The sequence below is a fragment of the Salvelinus alpinus genome, chromosome 25 (assembly GCF_045679555.1).
Source record: "Salvelinus alpinus chromosome 25, SLU_Salpinus.1, whole genome shotgun sequence".
In the NCBI taxonomy this organism is placed as follows: domain Eukaryota; kingdom Metazoa; phylum Chordata; class Actinopteri; order Salmoniformes; family Salmonidae; genus Salvelinus; species Salvelinus alpinus.
In genome coordinates, this window is record NC_092110.1 from 45,844,672 (window position 1) to 45,865,038 (window position 20,367).

The window sequence follows — 20,367 nt, forward strand, 5'->3', positions numbered from 1 at the left end:
CTACACTAACTAGCCCCATTCATCTATTACAGTAGTCCTCCTCTACTAGCCCCATTCATCTATTACAGTAGTCCTCCTACACTAACTAGCCCCATTCATCATTCATCTATTACAGTAGTCCTCCTCTACTATCCCCATTCATCTATTACAGTAGTCCTCCTCTACTAGCCCCATTCATCTATTACAGTAGTCCTCCTCTACTATCCCCATTCATCTATTACAGTAGTCCTCCTCTACTAGCCCCATTCATCTATTACAGTAGTCCTCCTCTACTATCCCCATTCATCTATTACAGTAGTCCTCCTCTACTAGCCCCATTCATCTATTACAGTAGTCCTCCTCTACTATCCCCATTCATCTATTACAGTAGTCCTCCTCTACTAGCCCCATTCATCTATTACAGTAGTCCTCCTCTACTATCCCCATTCATCTATTACAGTAGTCCTCCTCTACTAGCCCCATTCATCTATTACAGTAGTCCTCCTCTACTATCCCCATTCATCTATTACAGTAGTCCTCCTCTACTATCCCCATTCATCTATTACAGTAGTCCTCCTCTACTAGCCCCATTCATCTATTACGGTAGCCCTCCTACACTACTTGTGAGGCATATAGCACCGCCCAGCAGGCGACATGGCATGAAAAGAGTGTCCCCTCTCACCATATCTCTCCCTCTTCCAACTCTCGTTCTCCCTCTCTCTCTCTGACCTTTTGGCGAGGTCATCAGCTTGGGGAGAGGCTGTTTCCCAGCAGCAGCTCAGGGGATCTGATTGGTTGAGAGGCTTTGGATTCTCTTTGGGTTCTGGACTGGGATTGGCTAGTTCTGTGCAGCACTACTCTGTGTCTAGTTAATTATAGATGACCAGGATCAGTGGGGTTTGAGTGAAGAAAGGTACTCTCCCTCTCCTAGTCCTTCCTCTCCTTCTCCTCCTCCACATTCCTCCTCTTCCTCACCTGTAATAGGGGGGGTAGAGGTGAGATAATGTTCTCTTCGGGGCAGGAGTTGGCCAATAGATTCACCTGTACACTGATTGACCACAACTGAGCCTAAAATAGATTGTATTTGAAAATAACAATAAGTTTATACGTTGATTACGTTGAGACACGATCACATACGGATCAGACTGGCCTACACGCAATACCCCATCATCTCAAAGTGAAATTATGTTTCAATCAAAAGCTGAAAGGAATAAACATTTGCTTAACAAGTCACATAGGAAGTTACATTGATTTTTGAATGACTATCTCTGTATCCCACACATATACAATTATCTGTAAGGCCTAAAGTCGAGCACTGAATTTCAAACACAGTTTCAACCACAAAAACCAGGGAGGTTTTCCAATGCCTCGCAAAGAAGGGCACCGATTGGTAGATGGATAAAAAATACAAATATAAAACACATACTAACCTAAATGACAGATTTAAAGGAGTCCTATACAGAATAATAATATTCCAAAACATGCATCCTGTTTGCAACAAGGCAAAAAATGTGGCAAAGCAATTCACTTTTTGTCCTGAATACAAAGTGTTATGTTTGCGGCAAATCAAATACAACACATTACTGAGTACCACTCTCCATAATTTCAATCATAGTGGTGGCTGCATCATGTTATGGGTATGCTTGTAATCGTTAAGGACTGGGGAGTTTTTCAGGATAACAAATAAACGGAATGGAGCTAAATATAGGCTAAATCCTAGAGGAAAACCTGGTTCAGTCTGCTTTCCACCAGACAGTGGGAGATGAATTCACCTTTCACACAATGCCAAATCTACACTGGAGTTTCTTACCAAGAAGACAGTGAATGTTCCTAAGGGGCCGAGTTACAGTTTTGACTTAAATCTAGTTGATAATCTACGGCAAGACCTGAAAATGGTTGTCTAGCAACGATCAGCAACCAATTTGACAGAGCTGAAGAATTTAGAAAATAATGAAAGGGTAAATGTTGTGAAAAGCTCTTAGAGACTTACCCAGAAAGACTCACAGCTCTTAGAGACTTACCCAGAAACACTCACAGCTCTTAGAGACTTACCCAGAAACACTCACAGCTCTTAGAGACCTGGCACAGCGGTCTAAGGCACTGCATCTCAGTGCTTGAGGTGTCACTACATACACCCTGGTTCGAATCCAGGCTGTATCACAACCGGGCGTGATTGGGACTCCCATAGGGCGGAGTACAATTGGCCTAGTGTCCGGGTTTCGCCGGGGTAGGCCGTCATTGTGAATAAGAATTTGTTCTTAACTGCCTTGCCATGTTAAATAAAGGTTCAATATAAAAAATGGCTCACAGCTGTAATTGCTGCCAAAGTTGCTTCAACAAAGTTTTGACTTGGGTGTGAATACTTATGTAAATTAGATTTTTCTGTATTTCTTTTTCAATATATTTGCTAAACTCTCTAATAATATGTTTTCACTTCGTCGTTATGGGGTATTGTGTGTAGATGGGTGAGAAAAAATATATATTTAATCAATTTTTAATTCAGGCTATAACGCAACAAAATGTGGAATAAGTCAAGGGTATGAATACTTTCTGATGGCTCTGTATGTTCATGTTTTATTTGTGGGACTACTTGATGGACAGATTTCCTAAATAAAACTCATTTTTAGATTAATTCTGGATTTTCTTTACAACCCCCCCCCAACCATTTCTTATTTTTTTGTAAAACGTTTGGAGTTCAAATAAAATCACCTGGGGCTGACCCCTGTCTTAGGGATTCCCAGAGGGAGCTGGGGCTGACCCCTGTCTTAGAGATTCCCAGAGGGAGCTGGGGCTGACCCCTGTCTTAGGGATTCCCAGAGAGACCTGGGGCTGACCCCTGTCTTAGGGATTCCCAGAGGCAGAAGGAGAGGAATGAGAGACCAGTAAAGAGTCCTATCTCTAACTCCTCCTCTTCCTGTCTTCTCCCAGCTGCTTCCTGTCTCTAACCCTTTCTCTTCCTGTCTCCTTCCATCTGCTTCCTGTCTCTAACGCCTCCTCCTCCTGTCTCTAAAGCCTCCTCTTCCTGTCTCTAAAGCCTCCTCTTCCTGTCTCTAACGCCTCCTCTTCCTGTCTCTAACCCCTTCTCTTCCTGTTTCCTCCCAGCTGCTTCCTGTCCCTCCTCCTGGTGGCGGCAGTCGTCTGGAAGATCAAACAGAGCTGCTGGGCGTCACGGCGACGAGAGGTGAGTGGTTACCACGGTTATTGTTTCCAACATCTGACCAACACCTGGATTACACCTATACCTGAGTAGTCTGTTCTGCTGCACTTTCACTAGTGTGACAGTTACCTCAGGAAGTCTGGTTGCCATGTTGAAGATGCATTAACCTCTTTTGAATGTCAATATTCAACGCGTGTAGAGAAGGGCGATATATAAAGGAATCCAAATGGCCATGAATTGACTGAATACGATAATGATCTGTGTGTGACTTCCTCTCTGAAGTGTGTGTGTGTGTGTGTGTGTTAGAGCTGGGGGATATATGGTGATCAATTGTCTGAATTAATGTGATAGCAGTAAACAGAACAATATGTTTAGAACGTTCATTTGTGCCACCGTTTAAAACAAAATCTCCTTTAAACTACTAGTTTGAATCCTGTAGCCATCACTTGTCCCATTGACAACCATATTAGCAGACGACTGCTAACCATGTGTGTGACCATTAACATCTGCTAACCATGTGTCCAATAACATCTGCTAACCATGTGTATGTGACCAATAACATTTGATTTGATTAGCAAACATGTTTCATTTAAAACTTCACATTTCTCTAGCTCTAGGCTACTTATCGTATTGAACGATATCAGCAAATTGCAGTTTATAAGTGATCGTTATGGTCTGTGTCGATCATTTTCAGTTTATCGTCCCAGTTCTAGTGTGTAGTGGTGTCCCAGCTCTAGTGTGTAGTGGTGTCCCAGCTCTAGTGTGTAGTGGTGTTCCAGCTCTAGTGGTGTCCCAGCTCTAGTGGTGTCCCAGCTCTAGTGATGTCCCAGCTCTAGTGGTGTCCCAGCTCTAGTGTGTAGTGGTGTCCCAGCTCTAGTGTGTAGTGGTGTCCCAGCTCTAGTGTGTAGTGGTGTCCCAGCTCTAGTGTGTAGTGGTGTCCCAGCTCTAGTGTGTAGTGGTGTCTCAGCTCTAGTGGTGTCCCAGCTCTAGTGGTGTCCCAGCTCTAGTGTGTAGTGGTGTCCCAGCTCTAGTGGTGTCCCAGCTCTAGTGTGTAGTGGTGTCCCAGCTCTAGTGGTGTCCCAGCTCTAGTGTGTAGTGGTGTCCCAGCTCTAGTGGTGTCCCAGCTCTAGTGGTGTCCCAGCTCTAGTGTGTAGTGGTGTCTCAGCTCTAGTGTGTAGTGGTGTCCCAGCTCTAGTGTGTAGTGATGTCCCAGCTCTAGTGTGTAGTGGTGTCTCAGCTCTAGTGTGTAGTGGTGTCTCAGCTCTAGTGTGTAGTGGTGTCCCAGCTCTAGTGTGTAGTGGTGTCCCAGCTCTAGTGGTGTCCCAGCTCTAGTGGTGTCCCAGCTCTAGTGGTGTCCCAGCTCTAGTGGTGTCCCAGTTCTAGTGGTGTCCCAGCTCTAGTGTGTAGTAATGTCCCAGCTCTAGTGTGTAGTGGTGTCCCAGCTCTAGTGGTGTCCCAGCTCTAGTGTGTAGTGGTGTCCCAGCTCTAGTGTGTAGTGATGTCCCAGCTCTAGTGGTGTCCCAGCTCTAGTGTGTAGTGGTGTCCCAGCTCTAGTGTGTAGTAATGTCCCAGCTCTAGTGTGTAGTGGTGTCCCAGCTCTAGTGTGTAGTAATTTCCCAGCTCTAGTGTGTAGTGGTGTCCCAGCTCTAGTGTGTAGTGATGTCCCAGCTCTAGTGGTGTCCCAGCTCTAGTGGTGTCCCAGCTCTAGTGTGTAGTAATGTCCCAACTCTAGTGTGTAGTGGTGTCCCAGCTCTAGTGTGTAGTGGTGTCCCAGCTCTAGTGGTGCCCCAGCTCTAGTGGTGTCCCAGCTCTAGTGTGTAGGGGTGTCCCAGCTCTAGTGTGTAGTGGTGTCCCAGCTCTAGTGGTGTCCCAGCTCTAGTGGTGTCCCAGCTCTAGTGGTGTCCCAGCTCTAGTGTGTAGTGATGTCCCAGCTCTAGTGTGTAGTGGTGTCTCAGCTCTAGTGGTGTCCCAGCTCTAGTGTGTAGTGGTGTCTCAGCTCTAGTGTGTAGTGGTGTCCCAGCTCTAATGTGTAGTGGTGTCTCAGCTCTAGTGGTGTCCCAGCTCTAGTGTGTAGTGGTGACTCAGCTCTAGTGTGTAGTGGTGTCCCAGCTCTAATGTGTAGTGGTGTCCCAGCTCTAGTGGTGTCCCAGCTCTAGTGTGTAGTGGTGTCCCAGCTCTAGTAAGTTTATAAGTGATCGTTATGGTCTGTGTCGATCATTTTCAGTTTATCGTCCCAGTTCTAGTGTGTAGTGGTGTCCCAGCTCTAGTGTGTAGTGGTGTCCCAGCTCTAGTGTGTAGTGGTGTTCCAGCTCTAGTGGTGTCCCAGCTCTAGTGGTGTCCCAGCTCTAGTGATGTCCCAGCTCTAGTGGTGTCCCAGCTCTAGTGTGTAGTGGTGTCCCAGCTCTAGTGTGTAGTGGTGTCCCAGCTCTAGTGTGTAGTGGTGTCCCAGCTCTAGTGGTGTCCCAGCTCTAGTGGTGTCCCAGTTCTAGTGGTGTCCCAGCTCTAGTGTGTAGTGGTGTCCCAGCTCTAGTGTGTAGTGATGTCCCAGCTCTAGTGTGTAGTAATGTCCCAGCTCTAGTGTGTAGTGGTGTCCCAGCTCTAGTGGTGTCCCAGCTCTAGTGTGTAGTGGTGTCCCAGCTCTAGTGTGTAGTGATGTCCCAGCTCTAGTGGTGTCCCAGCTCTAGTGTGTAGTGGTGTCCCAGCTCTAGTGTGTAGTAATGTCCCAGCTCTAGTGTGTAGTGGTGTCCCAGCTCTAGTGTGTAGTAATGTCCCAGCTCTAGTGTGTAGTGGTGTCCCAGCTCTAGTGTGTAGTGATGTCCCAGCTCTAGTGGTGTCCCAGCTCTAGTGGTGTCCCAGCTCTAGTGTGTAGTAATGTCCCAACTCTAGTGTGTAGTGGTGTCCCAGCTCTAGTGTGTAGTGGTGTCCCAGCTCTAGTGGTGCCCCAGCTCTAGTGGTGTCCCAGCTCTAGTGTGTAGGGGTGTCCCAGCTCTAGTGTGTAGTGGTGTCCCAGCTCTAGTGGTGTCCCAGCTCTAGTGGTGTTCCAGCTCTAGTGGTGTCCCAGCTCTAGTGTGTAGTGGTGTCTCAGCTCTAGTGGTGTCCCAGCTCTAGTGTGTAGTGGTGTCTCAGCTCTAGTGTGTAGTGGTGTCCCAGCTCTAATGTGTAGTGGTGTCTCAGCTCTAGTGGTGTCCCAGCTCTAGTGTGTAGTGGTGACTCAGCTCTAGTGTGTAGTGGTGTCCCAGCTCTAATGTGTAGTGGTGTCCCAGCTCTAGTGGTGTCCCAGCTCTAGTGTGTAGTGGTGTCCCAGCTCTAGTAAGTTTATAAGTGATCGTTATGGTCTGTGTCGATCATTTTCAGTTTATCGTCCCAGTTCTAGTGTGTAGTGGTGTCCCAGCTCTAGTGTGTAGTGGTGTCCCAGCTCTAGTGTGTAGTGGTGTTCCAGCTCTAGTGGTGTCCCAGCTCTAGTGGTGTCCCAGCTCTAGTGATGTCCCAGCTCTAGTGGTGTCCCAGCTCTAGTGTGTAGTGGTGTCCCAGCTCTAGTGTGTAGTGGTGTCCCAGCTCTAGTGTGTAGTGGTGTCCCAGCTCTAGTGTGTAGTAATTTCCCAGCTCTAGTGTGTAGTGGTGTCCCAGCTCTAGTGTGTAGTGATGTCCCAGCTCTAGTGGTGTCCCAGCTCTAGTGGTGTCCCAGCTCTAGTGTGTAGTAATGTCCCAACTCTAGTGTGTAGTGGTGTCCCAGCTCTAGTGTGTAGTGGTGTCCCAGCTCTAGTGGTGCCCCAGCTCTAGTGGTGTCCCAGCTCTAGTGTGTAGGGGTGTCCCAGCTCTAGTGTGTAGTGGTGTCCCAGCTCTAGTGGTGTCCCAGCTCTAGTGGTGTCCCAGCTCTAGTGGTGTCCCAGCTCTAGTGTGTAGTGATGTCCCAGCTCTAGTGTGTAGTGGTGTCTCAGCTCTAGTGGTGTCCCAGCTCTAGTGTGTAGTGGTGTCTCAGCTCTAGTGTGTAGTGGTGTCCCAGCTCTAATGTGTAGTGGTGTCTCAGCTCTAGTGGTGTCCCAGCTCTAGTGTGTAGTGGTGACTCAGCTCTAGTGTGTAGTGGTGTCCCAGCTCTAATGTGTAGTGGTGTCCCAGCTCTAGTGGTGTCCCAGCTCTAGTGTGTAGTGGTGTCCCAGCTCTAGTAAGTTTATAAGTGATCGTTATGGTCTGTGTCGATCATTTTCAGTTTATCGTCCCAGTTCTAGTGTGTAGTGGTGTCCCAGCTCTAGTGTGTAGTGGTGTCCCAGCTCTAGTGTGTAGTGGTGTTCCAGCTCTAGTGGTGTCCCAGCTCTAGTGGTGTCCCAGCTCTAGTGATGTCCCAGCTCTAGTGGTGTCCCAGCTCTAGTGTGTAGTGGTGTCCCAGCTCTAGTGTGTAGTGGTGTCCCAGCTCTAGTGTGTAGTGGTGTCCCAGCTCTAGTGGTGTCCCAGCTCTAGTGGTGTCCCAGTTCTAGTGGTGTCCCAGCTCTAGTGTGTAGTGGTGTCCCAGCTCTAGTGTGTAGTGATGTCCCAGCTCTAGTGTGTAGTAATGTCCCAGCTCTAGTGTGTAGTGGTGTCCCAGCTCTAGTGGTGTCCCAGCTCTAGTGTGTAGTGGTGTCCCAGCTCTAGTGTGTAGTGATGTCCCAGCTCTAGTGGTGTCCCAGCTCTAGTGTGTAGTGGTGTCCCAGCTCTAGTGTGTAGTAATGTCCCAGCTCTAGTGTGTAGTGATGTCCCAGCTCTAGTGTGTAGTAATGTCCCAGCTCTAGTGTGTAGTGGTGTCCCAGCTCTAGTGGTGTCCCAGCTCTAGTGTGTAGTGGTGTCCCAGCTCTAGTGTGTAGTGATGTCCCAGCTCTAGTGGTGTCCCAGCTCTAGTGTGTAGTGGTGTCCCAGCTCTAGTGTGTAGTAATGTCCCAGCTCTAGTGTGTAGTGGTGTCCCAGCTCTAGTGTGTAGTAATGTCCCAGCTCTAGTGTGTAGTGGTGTCCCAGCTCTAGTGTGTAGTGATGTCCCAGCTCTAGTGGTGTCCCAGCTCTAGTGGTGTCCCAGCTCTAGTGTGTAGTAATGTCCCAACTCTAGTGTGTAGTGGTGTCCCAGCTCTAGTGTGTAGTGGTGTCCCAGCTCTAGTGGTGCCCCAGCTCTAGTGGTGTCCCAGCTCTAGTGTGTAGGGGTGTCCCAGCTCTAGTGTGTAGTGGTGTCCCAGCTCTAGTGGTGTCCCAGCTCTAGTGGTGTCCCAGCTCTAGTGTGTAGTGGTGTCTCAGCTCTAGTGGTGTCCCAGCTCTAGTGTGTAGTGGTGTCTCAGCTCTAGTGTGTAGTGGTGTCCCAGCTCTAATGTGTAGTGGTGTCTCAGCTCTAGTGGTGTCCCAGCTCTAGTGTGTAGTGGTGACTCAGCTCTAGTGTGTAGTGGTGTCCCAGCTCTAATGTGTAGTGGTGTCCCAGCTCTAGTGGTGTCCCAGCTCTAGTGTGTAGTGGTGTCCCAGCTCTAGTAAGTTTATAAGTGATCGTTATGGTCTGTGTCGATCATTTTCAGTTTATCGTCCCAGTTCTAGTGTGTAGTGGTGTCCCAGCTCTAGTGTGTAGTGGTGTCCCAGCTCTAGTGTGTAGTGGTGTTCCAGCTCTAGTGGTGTCCCAGCTCTAGTGGTGTCCCAGCTCTAGTGATGTCCCAGCTCTAGTGGTGTCCCAGCTCTAGTGTGTAGTGGTGTCCCAGCTCTAGTGTGTAGTGGTGTCCCAGCTCTAGTGTGTAGTGGTGTCCCAGCTCTAGTGGTGTCCCAGCTCTAGTGTGTAGTGGTGTCCCAGCTCTAGTGGTGTCCCAGCTCTAGTGGTGTCCCAGCTCTAGTGTGTAGTGGTGTCTCAGCTCTAGTGTGTAGTGGTGTCCCAGCTCTAGTGTGTAGTGATGTCCCAGCTCTAGTGTGTAGTGGTGTCTCAGCTCTAGTGTGTAGTGGTGTCTCAGCTCTAGTGTGTAGTGGTGTCCCAGCTCTAGTGTGTAGTGGTGTCCCAGCTCTAGTGGTGTCCCAGCTGGTGTCCCAGCTCTAGTGTGTAGTGGTGTCCCAGCTCTAGTGTGTAGTGGTGTCCCAGCTCTAGTGATGTCCCAGCTCTAGTGGTGTCCCAGCTCTAGTGGTGTCCCAGCTCTAGTGGTGTCCCAGCTCTAGTGGTGTCCCAGCTCTAGTGGTGTCCCAGCTCTAGTGTGTAGTGGTGTCCCAGCTCTAGTGTGTAGTAATGTCCCAGCTCTAGTGTGTAGTGGTGTCCCAGCTCTAGTGGTGTCCCAGCTCTAGTGTGTAGTGGTGTCCCAGCTCTAGTGTGTAGTGATGTCCCAGCTCTAGTGGTGTCCCAGCTCTAGTGTGTAGTGGTGTCCCAGCTCTAGTGTGTAGTAATGTCCCAGCTCTAGTGTTTAGTGGTGTCCCAGCTCTAGTGTGTAGTAATGTCCCAGCTCTAGTGTGTAGTGGTGTCCCAGCTCTAGTGTGTAGTGATGTCCCAGCTCTAGTGGTGTCCCAGCTCTAGTGGTGTCCCAGCTCTAGTGTGTAGTAATGTCCCAACTCTAGTGTGTAGTGGTGTCCCAGCTCTAGTGTGTAGTGGTGTCCCAGCTCTAGTGGTGCCCCAGCTCTAGTGGTGTCCCAGCTCTAGTGTGTAGGGGTGTCCCAGCTCTAGTGTGTAGTGGTGTCCCAGCTCTAGTGGTGTCCCAGCTCTAGTGGTGTCCCAGCTCTAGTGTGTAGTGATGTCCCAGCTCTAGTGTGTAGTGGTGTCTCAGCTCTAGTGGTGTCCCAGCTCTAGTGTGTAGTGGTGTCTCAGCTCTAGTGTGTAGTGGTGTCCCAGCTCTAATGTGTAGTGGTGTCTCAGCTCTAGTGGTGTCCCAGCTCTAGTGTGTAGTGGTGACTCAGCTCTAGTGTGTAGTGGTGTCCCAGCTCTAATGTGTAGTGGTGTCCCAGCTCTAGTGGTGTCCCAGCTCTAGTGTGTAGTGGTGTCCCAGCTCTAGTGTGTAGTGGTGTCCCAGCTCTAGTGTGTAGTGGTGTCCCAGCTCTAGTGGTGTCCCAGCTCTAGGACATGTTATTGGTCACATACACATGGTTAGCAGATGTTATTGGTCACATACACATGGTTAGCAGATGTTATTGGTCACATACACATGGTTAGCAGATGTTAATGGTCACATACACATGGTTAGCAGATGTTAATGGTCACATACACATGGTTAGCAGATGTTAATGGTCACATACACATGGTTAGCAGATGTTAGTGGTGTCCCAGCTCTAGTGGTGTCCCAGCTCTAGTGTGTAGTGGTGTCCCAGCTCTAGTGTGTAGTGGTGTCCCAGCTCTAGTGGTGTCCCAGCTCTAGTGTGTAGTGGTGTCCCAGCTCTAGTGGTGTCCCAGCTCTAGTGTGTAGTGGTGTCCCAGCTCTAGTGGTGTCCCAGCTCTAGTGGTGTCCCAGCTCTAGTGGTGTCCCAGCTCTAGTGTGTAGTGGTGTCTCAGCTCTAGTGTGTAGTGGTGTCCCAGCTCTAGTGTGTAGTGGTGTCCCAGCTCTAGTGTGTAGTGGTGTCTCAGCTCTAGTGTGTAGTGGTGTCTCAGCTCTAGTGTGTAGTGGTGTCCCAGCTCTAGTGTGTAGTGGTGTCCCAGCTCTAGTGGTGTCCCAGCTCTAGTGTGTAGTGGTGTCCCAGCTCTAGTGTGTAGTGGTGTCCCAGCTCTAGTGTGTAGTGGTGTCCCAGCTCTAGTGATGTCCCAGCTCTAGTGATGTCCCAGCTCTAGTGGTGTCCCAGCTCTAGTGGTGTCCCAGCTCTAGTGGTGTCCCAGCTCTAGTGGTGCCCCAGCTCTAGTGGTGTCCCAGCTCTAGTGTGTAGTAATGTCCCAGCTCTAGTGTGTAGTGGTGTCCCAGCTCTAGTGTGTAGTAATGTCCCAGCTCTAGTGTGTAGTGGTGTCCCAGCTCTAGTGGTGTCCCAGCTCTAGTGTGTAGTGGTGTCCCAGCTCTAGTGTGTAGTGATGTCCCAGCTCTAGTGGTGTCCCAGCTCTAGTGTGTAGTGGTGTCCCAGCTCTAGTGTGTAGTAATGTCCCAGCTCTAGTGTGTAGTGGTGTCCCAGCTATAGTGTGTAGTAATGTCCCAGCTCTAGTGTGTAGTGGTGTCCCAGCTCTAGTGTGTAGTGATGTCCCAGCTCTAGTGGTGTCCCAGCTCTAGTGGTGTCCCAGCTCTAGTGTGTAGTAATGTCCCAACTCTAGTGTGTAGTGATGTCCCAGCTCTAGTGTGTAGTGGTGTCCCAGCTCTAGTGGTGTCCCAGCTCTAGTGTGTAGGGGTGTCCCAGCTCTAGTGTGTAGTGGTGTCCCAGCTCTAGTGGTGTCCCAGCTCTAGTGGTGTCCCAGCTCTAGTGTGTAGTGATGTCCCAGCTCTAGTGTGTAGTGGTGTCTCAGCTCTAGTGTGTAGTGGTGTCTCAGCTCTAGTGTGTAGTGGTGTCCCAGCTCTAGTGTGTAGTGGTGTCCCAGCTCTAGTGTGTAGTGGTGTCCCAGCTCTAGGACATGTTATTGGTCACATACACATGGTTAGCAGATGTTAGTGGTGTCCCAGCTCTAGTGGTGTCCCAGCTCTAGTGTGTAGTGGTGTCCCAGCTCTAGTGGTGTCCCAGCTCTAGTGTGTAGTGGTGTCCCAGCTCTAGTGTGTAGTGGTGTCTCAGCTCTAGTGGTGTCCCAGCTCTAGTGGTGTCCCAGCTCTAGTCGTGTCCCAGCTCTAGTGTGTAGTGGTGTCCCAGCTCTAGTGTGTAGTGGTGTCCCAGCTCTAGTGGTGTCCCAGCTCTAGTGGTGTCCCAGCTCTAGTGTGTAGTGATGTCCCAGCTCTAGTGTGTAGTGGTGTCTCAGCTCTAGTGGTGTCCCAGCTCTAGTATGTAGTGGTGTCTCAGCTCTAGTGTGTAGTGGTGTCCCAGCTCTAATGTGTAGTGGTGTCTCAGCTCTAGTGGTGTCCCAGCTCTAGTGTGTAGTGGTGACTCAGCTCTAGTGTGTAGTGGTGTCCCAGCTCTAATGTGTAGTGGTGTCCCAGCTCTAGTGGTGTCCCAGCTCTAGTGTGTAGTGGTGTCCCAGCTCTAGTGTGTAGTGGTGTCCCAGCTCTAGTGTGTAGTGGTGTCCCAGCTCTAGTGGTGTCCCAGCTCTAGGACATGTTATTGGTCACATACACATGGTTAGCAGATGTTATTGGTCACATACACATGGTTAGCAGATGTTATTGGTCACATACACATGGTTAGCAGATGTTAATGGTCACATACACATGGTTAGCAGATGTTAATGGTCACATACACATGGTTAGCAGATGTTAATGGTCACATACACATGGTTAGCAGATGTTAGTGGTGTCCCAGCTCTAGTGGTGTCCCAGCTCTAGTGGTGTCCCAGCTCTAGTGTGTAGTGGTGTCCCAGCTCTAGTGTGTAGTGGTGTCCCAGCTCTAGTGGTGTCCCAGCTCTAGTGTGTAGTGGTGTCCCAGCTCTAGTGGTGTCCCAGCTCTAGTGTGTAGTGGTGTCCCAGCTCTAGTGGTGTCCCAGCTCTAGTGGTGTCCCAGCTCTAGTGTGTAGTGGTGTCTCAGCTCTAGTGTGTAGTGGTGTCCCAGCTCTAGTGTGTAGTGATGTCCCAGCTCTAGTGTGTAGTGGTGTCTCAGCTCTAGTGTGTAGTGGTGTCTCAGCTCTAGTGTGTAGTGGTGTCCCAGCTCTAGTGTGTAGTGGTGTCCCAGCTCTAGTGGTGTCCCAGCTCTAGTGTGTAGTGGTGTCCCAGCTCTAGTGTGTAGTGGTGTCCCAGCTCTAGTGTGTAGTGGTGTCCCAGCTCTAGTGATGTCCCAGCTCTAGTGGTGTCCCAGCTCTAGTGATGTCCCAGCTCTAGTGGTGTCCCAGCTCTAGTGGTGTCCCAGCTCTAGTGTGTAGTGGTGTCCCAGCTCTAGTGTGTAGTGATGTCCCAGCTCTAGTGTGTAGTAATGTCCCAGCTCTAGTGTGTAGTGGTGTCCCAGCTCTAGTGTGTAGTAATTTCCCAGCTCTAGTGTTTAGTGGTGTCCCAGCTCTAGTGGTGTCCCAGCTCTAGTGTGTAGTGGTGTCCCAGCTCTAGTGTGTAGTGATGTCCCAGCTCTAGTGGTGTCCCAGCTCTAGTGTGTAGTGGTGTCCCAGCTCTAGTGTGTAGTAATGTCCCAGCTCTAGTGTGTAGTGGTGTCCCAGCTCTAGTGTGTAGTAATGTCCCAGCTCTAGTGTGTAGTGGTGTCCCAGCTCTAGTGTGTAGTGATGTCCCAGCTCTAGTGGTGTCCCAGCTCTAGTGGTGTCCCAGCTCTAGTGTGTAGTAATGTCCCAACTCTAGTGTGTAGTGATGTCCCAGCTCTAGTGTGTAGTGGTGTCCCAGCTCTAGTGGTGTCCCAGCTCTAGTGTGTAGTGGTGTCCCAGCTCTAGTGTGTAGTGGTGTCCCAGCTCTAGTGGTGTCCCAGCTCTAGTGGTGTCCCAGCTCTAGTGTGTAGTGATGTCCCAGCTCTAGTGTGTAGTGGTGTCTCAGCTCTAGTGTGTAGTGGTGTCTCAGCTCTAGTGTGTAGTGGTGTCCCAGCTCTAGTGTGTAGTGGTGTCCCAGCTCTAGTGTGTAGTGGTGTCCCAGCTCTAGGACATGTTATTGGTCACATACACATGGTTAGCAGATGTTAATGGTCACATACACATGGTTAGCAGATGTTAATGGTCACATACACATGGTTAGCAGATGTTAGTGGTGTCCCAGCTCTAGTGGTGGCCCAGCTCTAGTGTGTAGTGGTGTCCCAGCTCTAGTGGTGTCCCAGCTCTAGTGTGTAGTGGTGTCCCAGCTCTAGTGGTGTCCCAGCTCTAGTGGTGTCCCAGCTCTAGTGTGTAGTGGTGTCTCAGCTCTAGTGTGTAGTGGTGTCCCAGCTCTAGTGTGTAGTGATGTCCCAGCTCTAGTGTGTAGTGGTGTCTCAGCTCTAGTGTGTAGTGGTGTCTCAGCTCTAGTGTGTAGTGGTGTCCCAGCTCTAGTGTGTAGTGGTGTCCCAGCTCTAGTGGTGTCCCAGCTCTAGTGTGTAGTGGTGTCCCAGCTCTAGTGTGTAGTGGTGTCCCAGCTCTAGTGTGTAGTGGTGTCCCAGCTCTAGTGATGTCCCAGCTCTAGTGGTGTCCCAGCTCTAGTGGTGTCCCAGCTCTAGTGGTGTCCCAGCTCTAGTGGTGTCCCAGCTCTAGTGTGTAGTGGTGTCCCAGCTCTAGTGTGTAGTGATGTCCCAGCTCTAGTGTGTAGTAATGTCCCAGCTCTAGTGTGTAGTGGTGTCCCAGCTCTAGTGTGTAGTAATGTCCCAGCTCTAGTGTGTAGTGGTGTCCCAGCTCTAGTGGTGTCCCAGCTCTAGTGTGTAGTGGTGTCCCAGCTCTAGTGTGTAGTGATGTCCCAGCTCTAGTGGTGTCCCAGCTCTAGTGTGTAGTGGTGTCCCAGCTCTAGTGTGTAGTAATGTCCCAGCTCTAGTGTGTAGTGGTGTCCCAGCTCTAGTGTGTAGTAATGTCCCAGCTCTAGTGTGTAGTGGTGTCCCAGCTCTAGTGTGTAGTGGTGTCCCAGCTCTAGTGTGTAGTGGTGTCCCAGCTCTAGTGGTGTCCCAGCTCTAGTGTGTAGTGGTGTCCCAGCTCTAGTGTGTAGTGATGTCCCAGCTCTAGTGGTGTCCCAGCTCTAGTGTGTAGTGGTGTCCCAGCTCTAGTGTGTAGTAATGTCCCAGCTCTAGTGTGTAGTGGTGTCCCAGCTCTAGTGTGTAGTAATGTCCCAGCTCTAGTGTGTAGTGGTGTCCCAGCTCTAGTGTGTAGTGGTGTCCCAGCTCTAGTGTGTAGTGATGTCCCAGCTCTAGTGGTGTCCCAGCTCTAGTGGTGTCCCAGCTCTAGTGTGTAGTAATGTCCCAACTCTAGTGTGTAGTGATGTCCCAGCTCTAGTGTGTAGTGGTGTCCCAGCTCTAGTGGTGTCCCAGCTCTAGTGTGTAGGGGTGTCCCAGCTCTAGTGTGTAGTGGTGTCCCAGCTCTAGTGGTGTCCCAGCTCTAGTGGTGTCCCAGCTCTAGTGTGTAGTGATGTCCCAGCTCTAGTGTGTAGTGGTGTCTCAGCTCTAGTGTGTAGTGGTGTCTCAGCTCTAGTGTGTAGTGGTGTCCCAGCTCTAGTGTGTAGTGGTGTCCCAGCTCTAGTGTGTAGTGGTGTCCCAGCTCTAGTGGTGTCCCAGCTCTAGTGTGTAGTGGTGTCCCAGCTCTAGTGTGTAGTGGTGTCTCAGCTCTAGTGGTGTCCCAGCTCTAGTGGTGTCCCAGCTCTAGTGTGTAGTGGTGTCCCAGCTCTAGTGTGTAGTGGTGTCCCAGCTCTAGTGTGTAGTGGTGTCCCAGCTCTAGTGTGTAGTGATGTCCCAGCTCTAGTGATGTCCCAGCTCTAGCGTGTAGTGGTGTCCCAGCTCTAGTGGTGTCCCAGCTCTAGTGTGTAGTGGTGTCCCAGCTCTAGTGGTGTCCCAGCTCTAGTGGTGTCCCAGCTCTAGTGTGTAGTAATGTCCCAACTCTAGTGATGTCCCAGCTCTAATGATGTCCCAGCTCTAGTGGTGTCCCAACTCTAGTGTGTAGTGATGTCCCAACTCTAGTGTGTAGTGGTGTCCCAGCTCTAGTGGTGTCCCAGCTCTAGTGGTGTCCCAGCTCTAGTGTGTAGTGGTGTCCCAGCTCTAGTGTGTAGTGGTGTCCCAGCTCTAGTGTGTAGTGGTGTCCCAGCTCTAGTGTGTAGTGGTGTCCCAGCTCTAGTGTGTAGTGGTGTCCCAGCTCTAGTGGTGTGCCAGCTCTAGGACATGTTATTGGTCACATACACATGGTTAGCAGATGTTATTGGTCACATACACATGGTTAGCAGATGTTATTGGTCACATACACATGGTTAGCAGATGTTAATGGTCACATACACATGGTTAGCAGATGTTAATGGTCACATACACATGGTTAGCAGATGTTAATGGTCACATACACATGGTTAGCAGATGTTAATGGTGTCCCAGCTCTAGTGGTGTCCCAGCTCTAGTGGTGTCCCAGCTCTAGTGTGTAGTGATGTCCCAGCTCTAGTGTGTAGTGGTGTCCCAGCTCTAGTGTGTAGTGGTGTCCCAGCTCTAGTGGTGTCCCAGCTCTAGTGTGTAGTGGTGTCCCAGCTCTAGTGGTGTCCCAGCTCTAGTGTGTAGTGGTGTCTCAGCTCTAGTGTGTAGTGGTGTCTCAGCTCTAGTGTGTAGTGGTGTCTCAGCTCTAGTGTGTAGTGGTGTCTCAGCTCTAGTGTGTAGTGGTGTCCCAGCTCTAGTGGTGTCCCAGCTCTAGTGGTGTCCCAGCTCTAGTGTGTAGTGGTGTCCCAGCTCTAGTGTGTAGTGGTGTCCCAGCTCTAGTGTGTAGTGGTGTCCCAGCTCTAGTGGTGTCCCAGCTCTAGTGGTGTCCCAGCTCTAGTGGTGTCCCAGCTCTAGTGGTGTCCCAGCTCTAGTGTGTAGTGGTGTCCCAGCTCTAGTGTGTAGTAATGTCCCAGCTCTAGTGTGTAGTGGTGTCCCAGCTCTAGTGTGTAGTAATGTCCCAGCTCTAGTGTGTAGTGGTGTCCCAGCTCTAGTGGTGTCCCAGCTCTAGTGTGTAGTGGTGTCCCAGCTCTAGTGTGTAGTGATGTCCCAGCTCTAGTGGTGTCCCAGCTCTAGTGTGTAGTGGTGTCCCAGCTCTAGTGTGTAGTAATGTCCCAGCTCTAGTGTGTAGTGGTGTCCCAGCTCTAGTGTGTAGTAATGTCCCAGCTCTAGTGTGTAGTGGTGTCCCAGCTCTAGTGTGTAGTAATGTCCCAGCTCTAGTGTGTAGTGGTGTCCCAGCTCTAGTGTGTAGTGATGTCCCAGCTCTAGTGGTGTCCCAGCTCTAGTGTGTAGTAATGTCCCAACTCTAGTGTGTAGTGATGTCCCAGCTCTAGTGTGTAGTGGTGTCCCAGCTCTAGTGGTGTCCCAGCTCTAGTGGTGTCCCAGCTCTAGTGTGTAGGGGTGTCTCAGCTCTAGTGTGTAGTGGTGTCCCAGCTCTAGTGGTGTCCCAGCTCTAGTGGTGTCCCAGCTCTAGTGTGTAGTGGTGTCCCAGCTCTAGTGTGTAGTGGTGTCTCAGCTCTAGTGTGTAGTGGTGTCTCAGCTCTAGTGTGTAGTGGTGTCCCAGCTCTAGTGTGTAGTGGTGTCCCAGCTCTAGTGTGTAGTGGTGTCCCAGCTCTAGGACATGTTATTGGTCACATACACATGGTTAGCAGATGTTAGTGGTGTCCCAGCTCTAGTGGTGTCCCAGCTCTAGTGTGTAGTGGTGTCCCAGCTCTAGTGGTGTCCCAGCTCTAGTGTGTAGTGGTGTCCCAGCTCTAGTGTGTAGTGGTGTCTCAGCTCTAGTGGTGTCCCAGCTCTAGTGGTGTCCCAGCTCTAGTGTGTAGTGGTGTCCCAGCTCTAGTGTGTAGTGGTGTCCCAGCTCTAGTGATGTCCCAGCTCTAGTGGTGTCCCAGCTCTAGTGGTGTCCCAGCTCTAGTGGTGTCCCAGCTCTAGTGGTGTCCCAGCTCTAGTGTGTAGTGGTGTCCCAGCTCTAGTGTGTAGTGGTGTCCCAGCTCTAGTGTGTAGTGATGTCCCAGCTCTAGTGTGTAGTAATGTCCCAGCTCTAGTGTGTAGTGGTGTCCCAGCTCTAGTGTGTAGTAATGTCCCAGCTCTAGTGTGTAGTGGTGTCCCAGCTCTAGTGGTGTCCCAGCTCTAGTGTGTAGTGGTGTCCCAGCTCTAGTGTGTAGTGATGTCCCAGCTCTAGTGGTGTCCCAGCTCTAGTGTGTAGTGGTGTCCCAGCTCTAGTGTGTAGTAATGTCCCAGCTCTAGTGTGTAGTGGTGTCCCAGCTCTAGTGTGTAGTAATGTCCCAGCTCTAGTGTGTAGTGGTGTCCCAGCTCTAGTGTGTAGTGGTGTCCCAGCTCTAGTGTGTAGTGGTGTCCCAGCTCTAGTGTGTAGTGGTGTCCCAGCTCTAGTGTGTAGTAATGTCCCAGCTCTAGTGTGTAGTGGTGTCCCAGCTCTAGTGTGTAGTGGTGTCCCAGCTCTAGTGTGTAGTGGTGTCCCAGCTCTAGTGTGTAGTGGTGTCCCAGCTCTAGTGTGTAGTGATGTCCCAGCTCTAGTGGTGTCCCAGCTCTAGTGGTGTCCCAGCTCTAGTGTGTAGTAATGTCCCAACTCTAGTGTGTAGTGATGTCCCAGCTCTAGTGTGTAGTGGTGTCCCAGCTCTAGTGGTGTCCCAGCTCTAGTGGTGTCCCAGCTCTAGTGTGTAGGGGTGTCCCAGCTCTAGTGTGTAGTGGTGTCCCAGCTCTAGTGGTGTCCCAGCTCTAGTGGTGTCCCAGCTCTAGTGTGTAGTGGTGTCCCAGCTCTAGTGGTGTCCCAGCTCTAGTGTGTAGTGGTGTCCCAGCTCTAGTGTGTAGTGGTGTCTCAGCTCTAGTGGTGTCCCAGCTCTAGTGGTGTCCCAGCTCTAGTGTGTAGTGGTGTCCCAGCTCTAGTGTGTAGTGGTGTCCCAGCTCTAGTGTGTAGTGGTGTCCCAGCTCTAGTGGTGTCCCAGCTCTAGTGGTGTCCCAGCTCTAGTGGTGTCCCAGCTCTAGTGGTGTCCCAGCTCTAGTGTGTAGTGGTGTCCCAGCTCTAGTGTGTAGTGGTGTCCCAGCTCTAGTGTGTAGTGATGTCCCAGCTCTAGTGTGTAGTAATGTCCCAGCTCTAGTGTGTAGTGGTGTCCCAGCTCTAGTGTGTAGTAATGTCCCAGCTCTAGTTTGTAGTGGTGTCCCAGCTCTAGTGTTTAGTGATGTCCCAGCTCTAGTGGTGTCCCAGCTCTAGTGGTGTCCCAGCTCTAGTGTGTAGTGGTGTCCCAGCTCTAGTGGTGTCCCAGCTCTAGTGGTGTCCCAGCTCTAGTGTGTAGTGATGTCCCAGCTCTAGTGTGTAGTGGTGTCCCAGCTCTAGTGTGTAGTGGTGTCCCAGCTCTAGTGTGTAGTGGTGTCTCAGCTCTAGTGTGTAGTGGTGTCCCAGCTCTAGTGTGTAGTGGTGTCCCAGCTCTAGGACATGTTATTGGTCACATACACATGGTTAGCAGATGTTAGTGGTGTCCCAGCTCTAGTGGTGTCCCAGCTCTAGTGTGTAGTGGTGTCCCAGCTCTAGTGGTGTCCCAGCTCTAGTGTGTAGTGGTGTCCCAGCTCTAGTGTGTAGTGGTGTCTCAGCTCTAGTGGTGTCCCAGCTCTAGTGGTGTCCCAGCTCTAGTGGTGTCCCAGCTCTAGTGTGTAGTGGTGTCCCAGCTCTAGTGTGTAGTGGTGTCCCAGCTCTAGTGTGTAGTGGTGTCCCAGCTCTAGTGTGTAGTGGTGTCCCAGCTCTAGTGATGTCCCAGCTCTAGTGGTGTCCCAGCTCTAGTGGTGTCCCAGCTCTAGTGTGTAGTGGTGTCCCAGCTCTAGTGTGTAGTGGTGTCCCAGCTCTAGTGTGTAGTGATGTCCCAGCTCTAGTGTGTAGTAATGTCCCAGCTCTAGTGTGTAGTGGTGTCCCAGCTCTAGTGTGTAGTAATGTCCCAGCTCTAGTGTGTAGTGGTGTCCCAGCTCTAGTGTGTAGTGATGTCCCAGCTCTAGTGGTGTCCCAGCTCTAGTGGTGTCCCAGCTCTAGTGTGTAGTAATGTCCCAACTCTAGTGTGTAGTGATGTCCCAGCTCTAGTGTGTAGTGGTGTCCCAGCTCTAGTGGTGTCCCAGCTCTAGTGGTGTCCCAGCTCTAGTGTGTAGGGGTGTCCCAGCTCTAGTGTGTAGTGGTGTCCCAGCTCTAGTGGTGTCCCAGCTCTAGTGGTGTCCCAGCTCTAGTGGTGTCCCAGCTCTAGTGGTGTCCCAGCTCTAGTGGTGTCCCAGCTCTAGTGTGTAGTGATGTCCCAGCTCTAGTGTGTAGTGGTGTCCCAGCTCTAGTGTGTAGTGGTGTCCCAGCTCTAGTGTGTAGTGGTGTCCCAGCTCTAGTGTGTGGGTTAGGGTGGTTTGGGTTAGGGTGGTTTAGGTTGGGGTGGTGTAGGTTGGTGTGGGTTGGGGTGGTGTAGGTTAGGGTGGTGTAGGTTAGGGTGGTGTAGGTTAGGGTGGTGTAGGTTAGGGTGGTGTAGGTTAGGGTGGTTTAGGTTAGGGTGGTTTAGGTTAGGGTGGTTTAGGTTAGGGTGGTTTAGGTTAGGGTGGTTTAGGTTAGGGTGGTTTAGGTTAGGGGGGTGTGGGTTGGGGTGGTGTAGGTTAGGGTGGTTTAGGTTAGGGTGGTGTAGGTTGGGGTGGTGTGG

At 50.8% G+C, this 20,367-nt stretch overlaps 1 protein-coding gene across 5 annotated transcripts in view; it reads left to right on the top strand.

Moving 5' to 3' along the window:
- Positions 1-20,367, top strand: part of LOC139554034 (attractin-like) — a 233,635-nt gene that overhangs the window by 180,150 nt on the left and 33,118 nt on the right. For all 5 annotated transcript variants that reach the window (XM_071366930.1, XM_071366934.1, XM_071366931.1 and 2 more), the window contains exon 26: positions 3,082-3,160. In XM_071366930.1, coding sequence (XP_071223031.1) covers positions 3,082-3,160 — 79 coding nt within the window. The remainder of the gene's footprint in view (positions 1-3,081; positions 3,161-20,367) is intronic.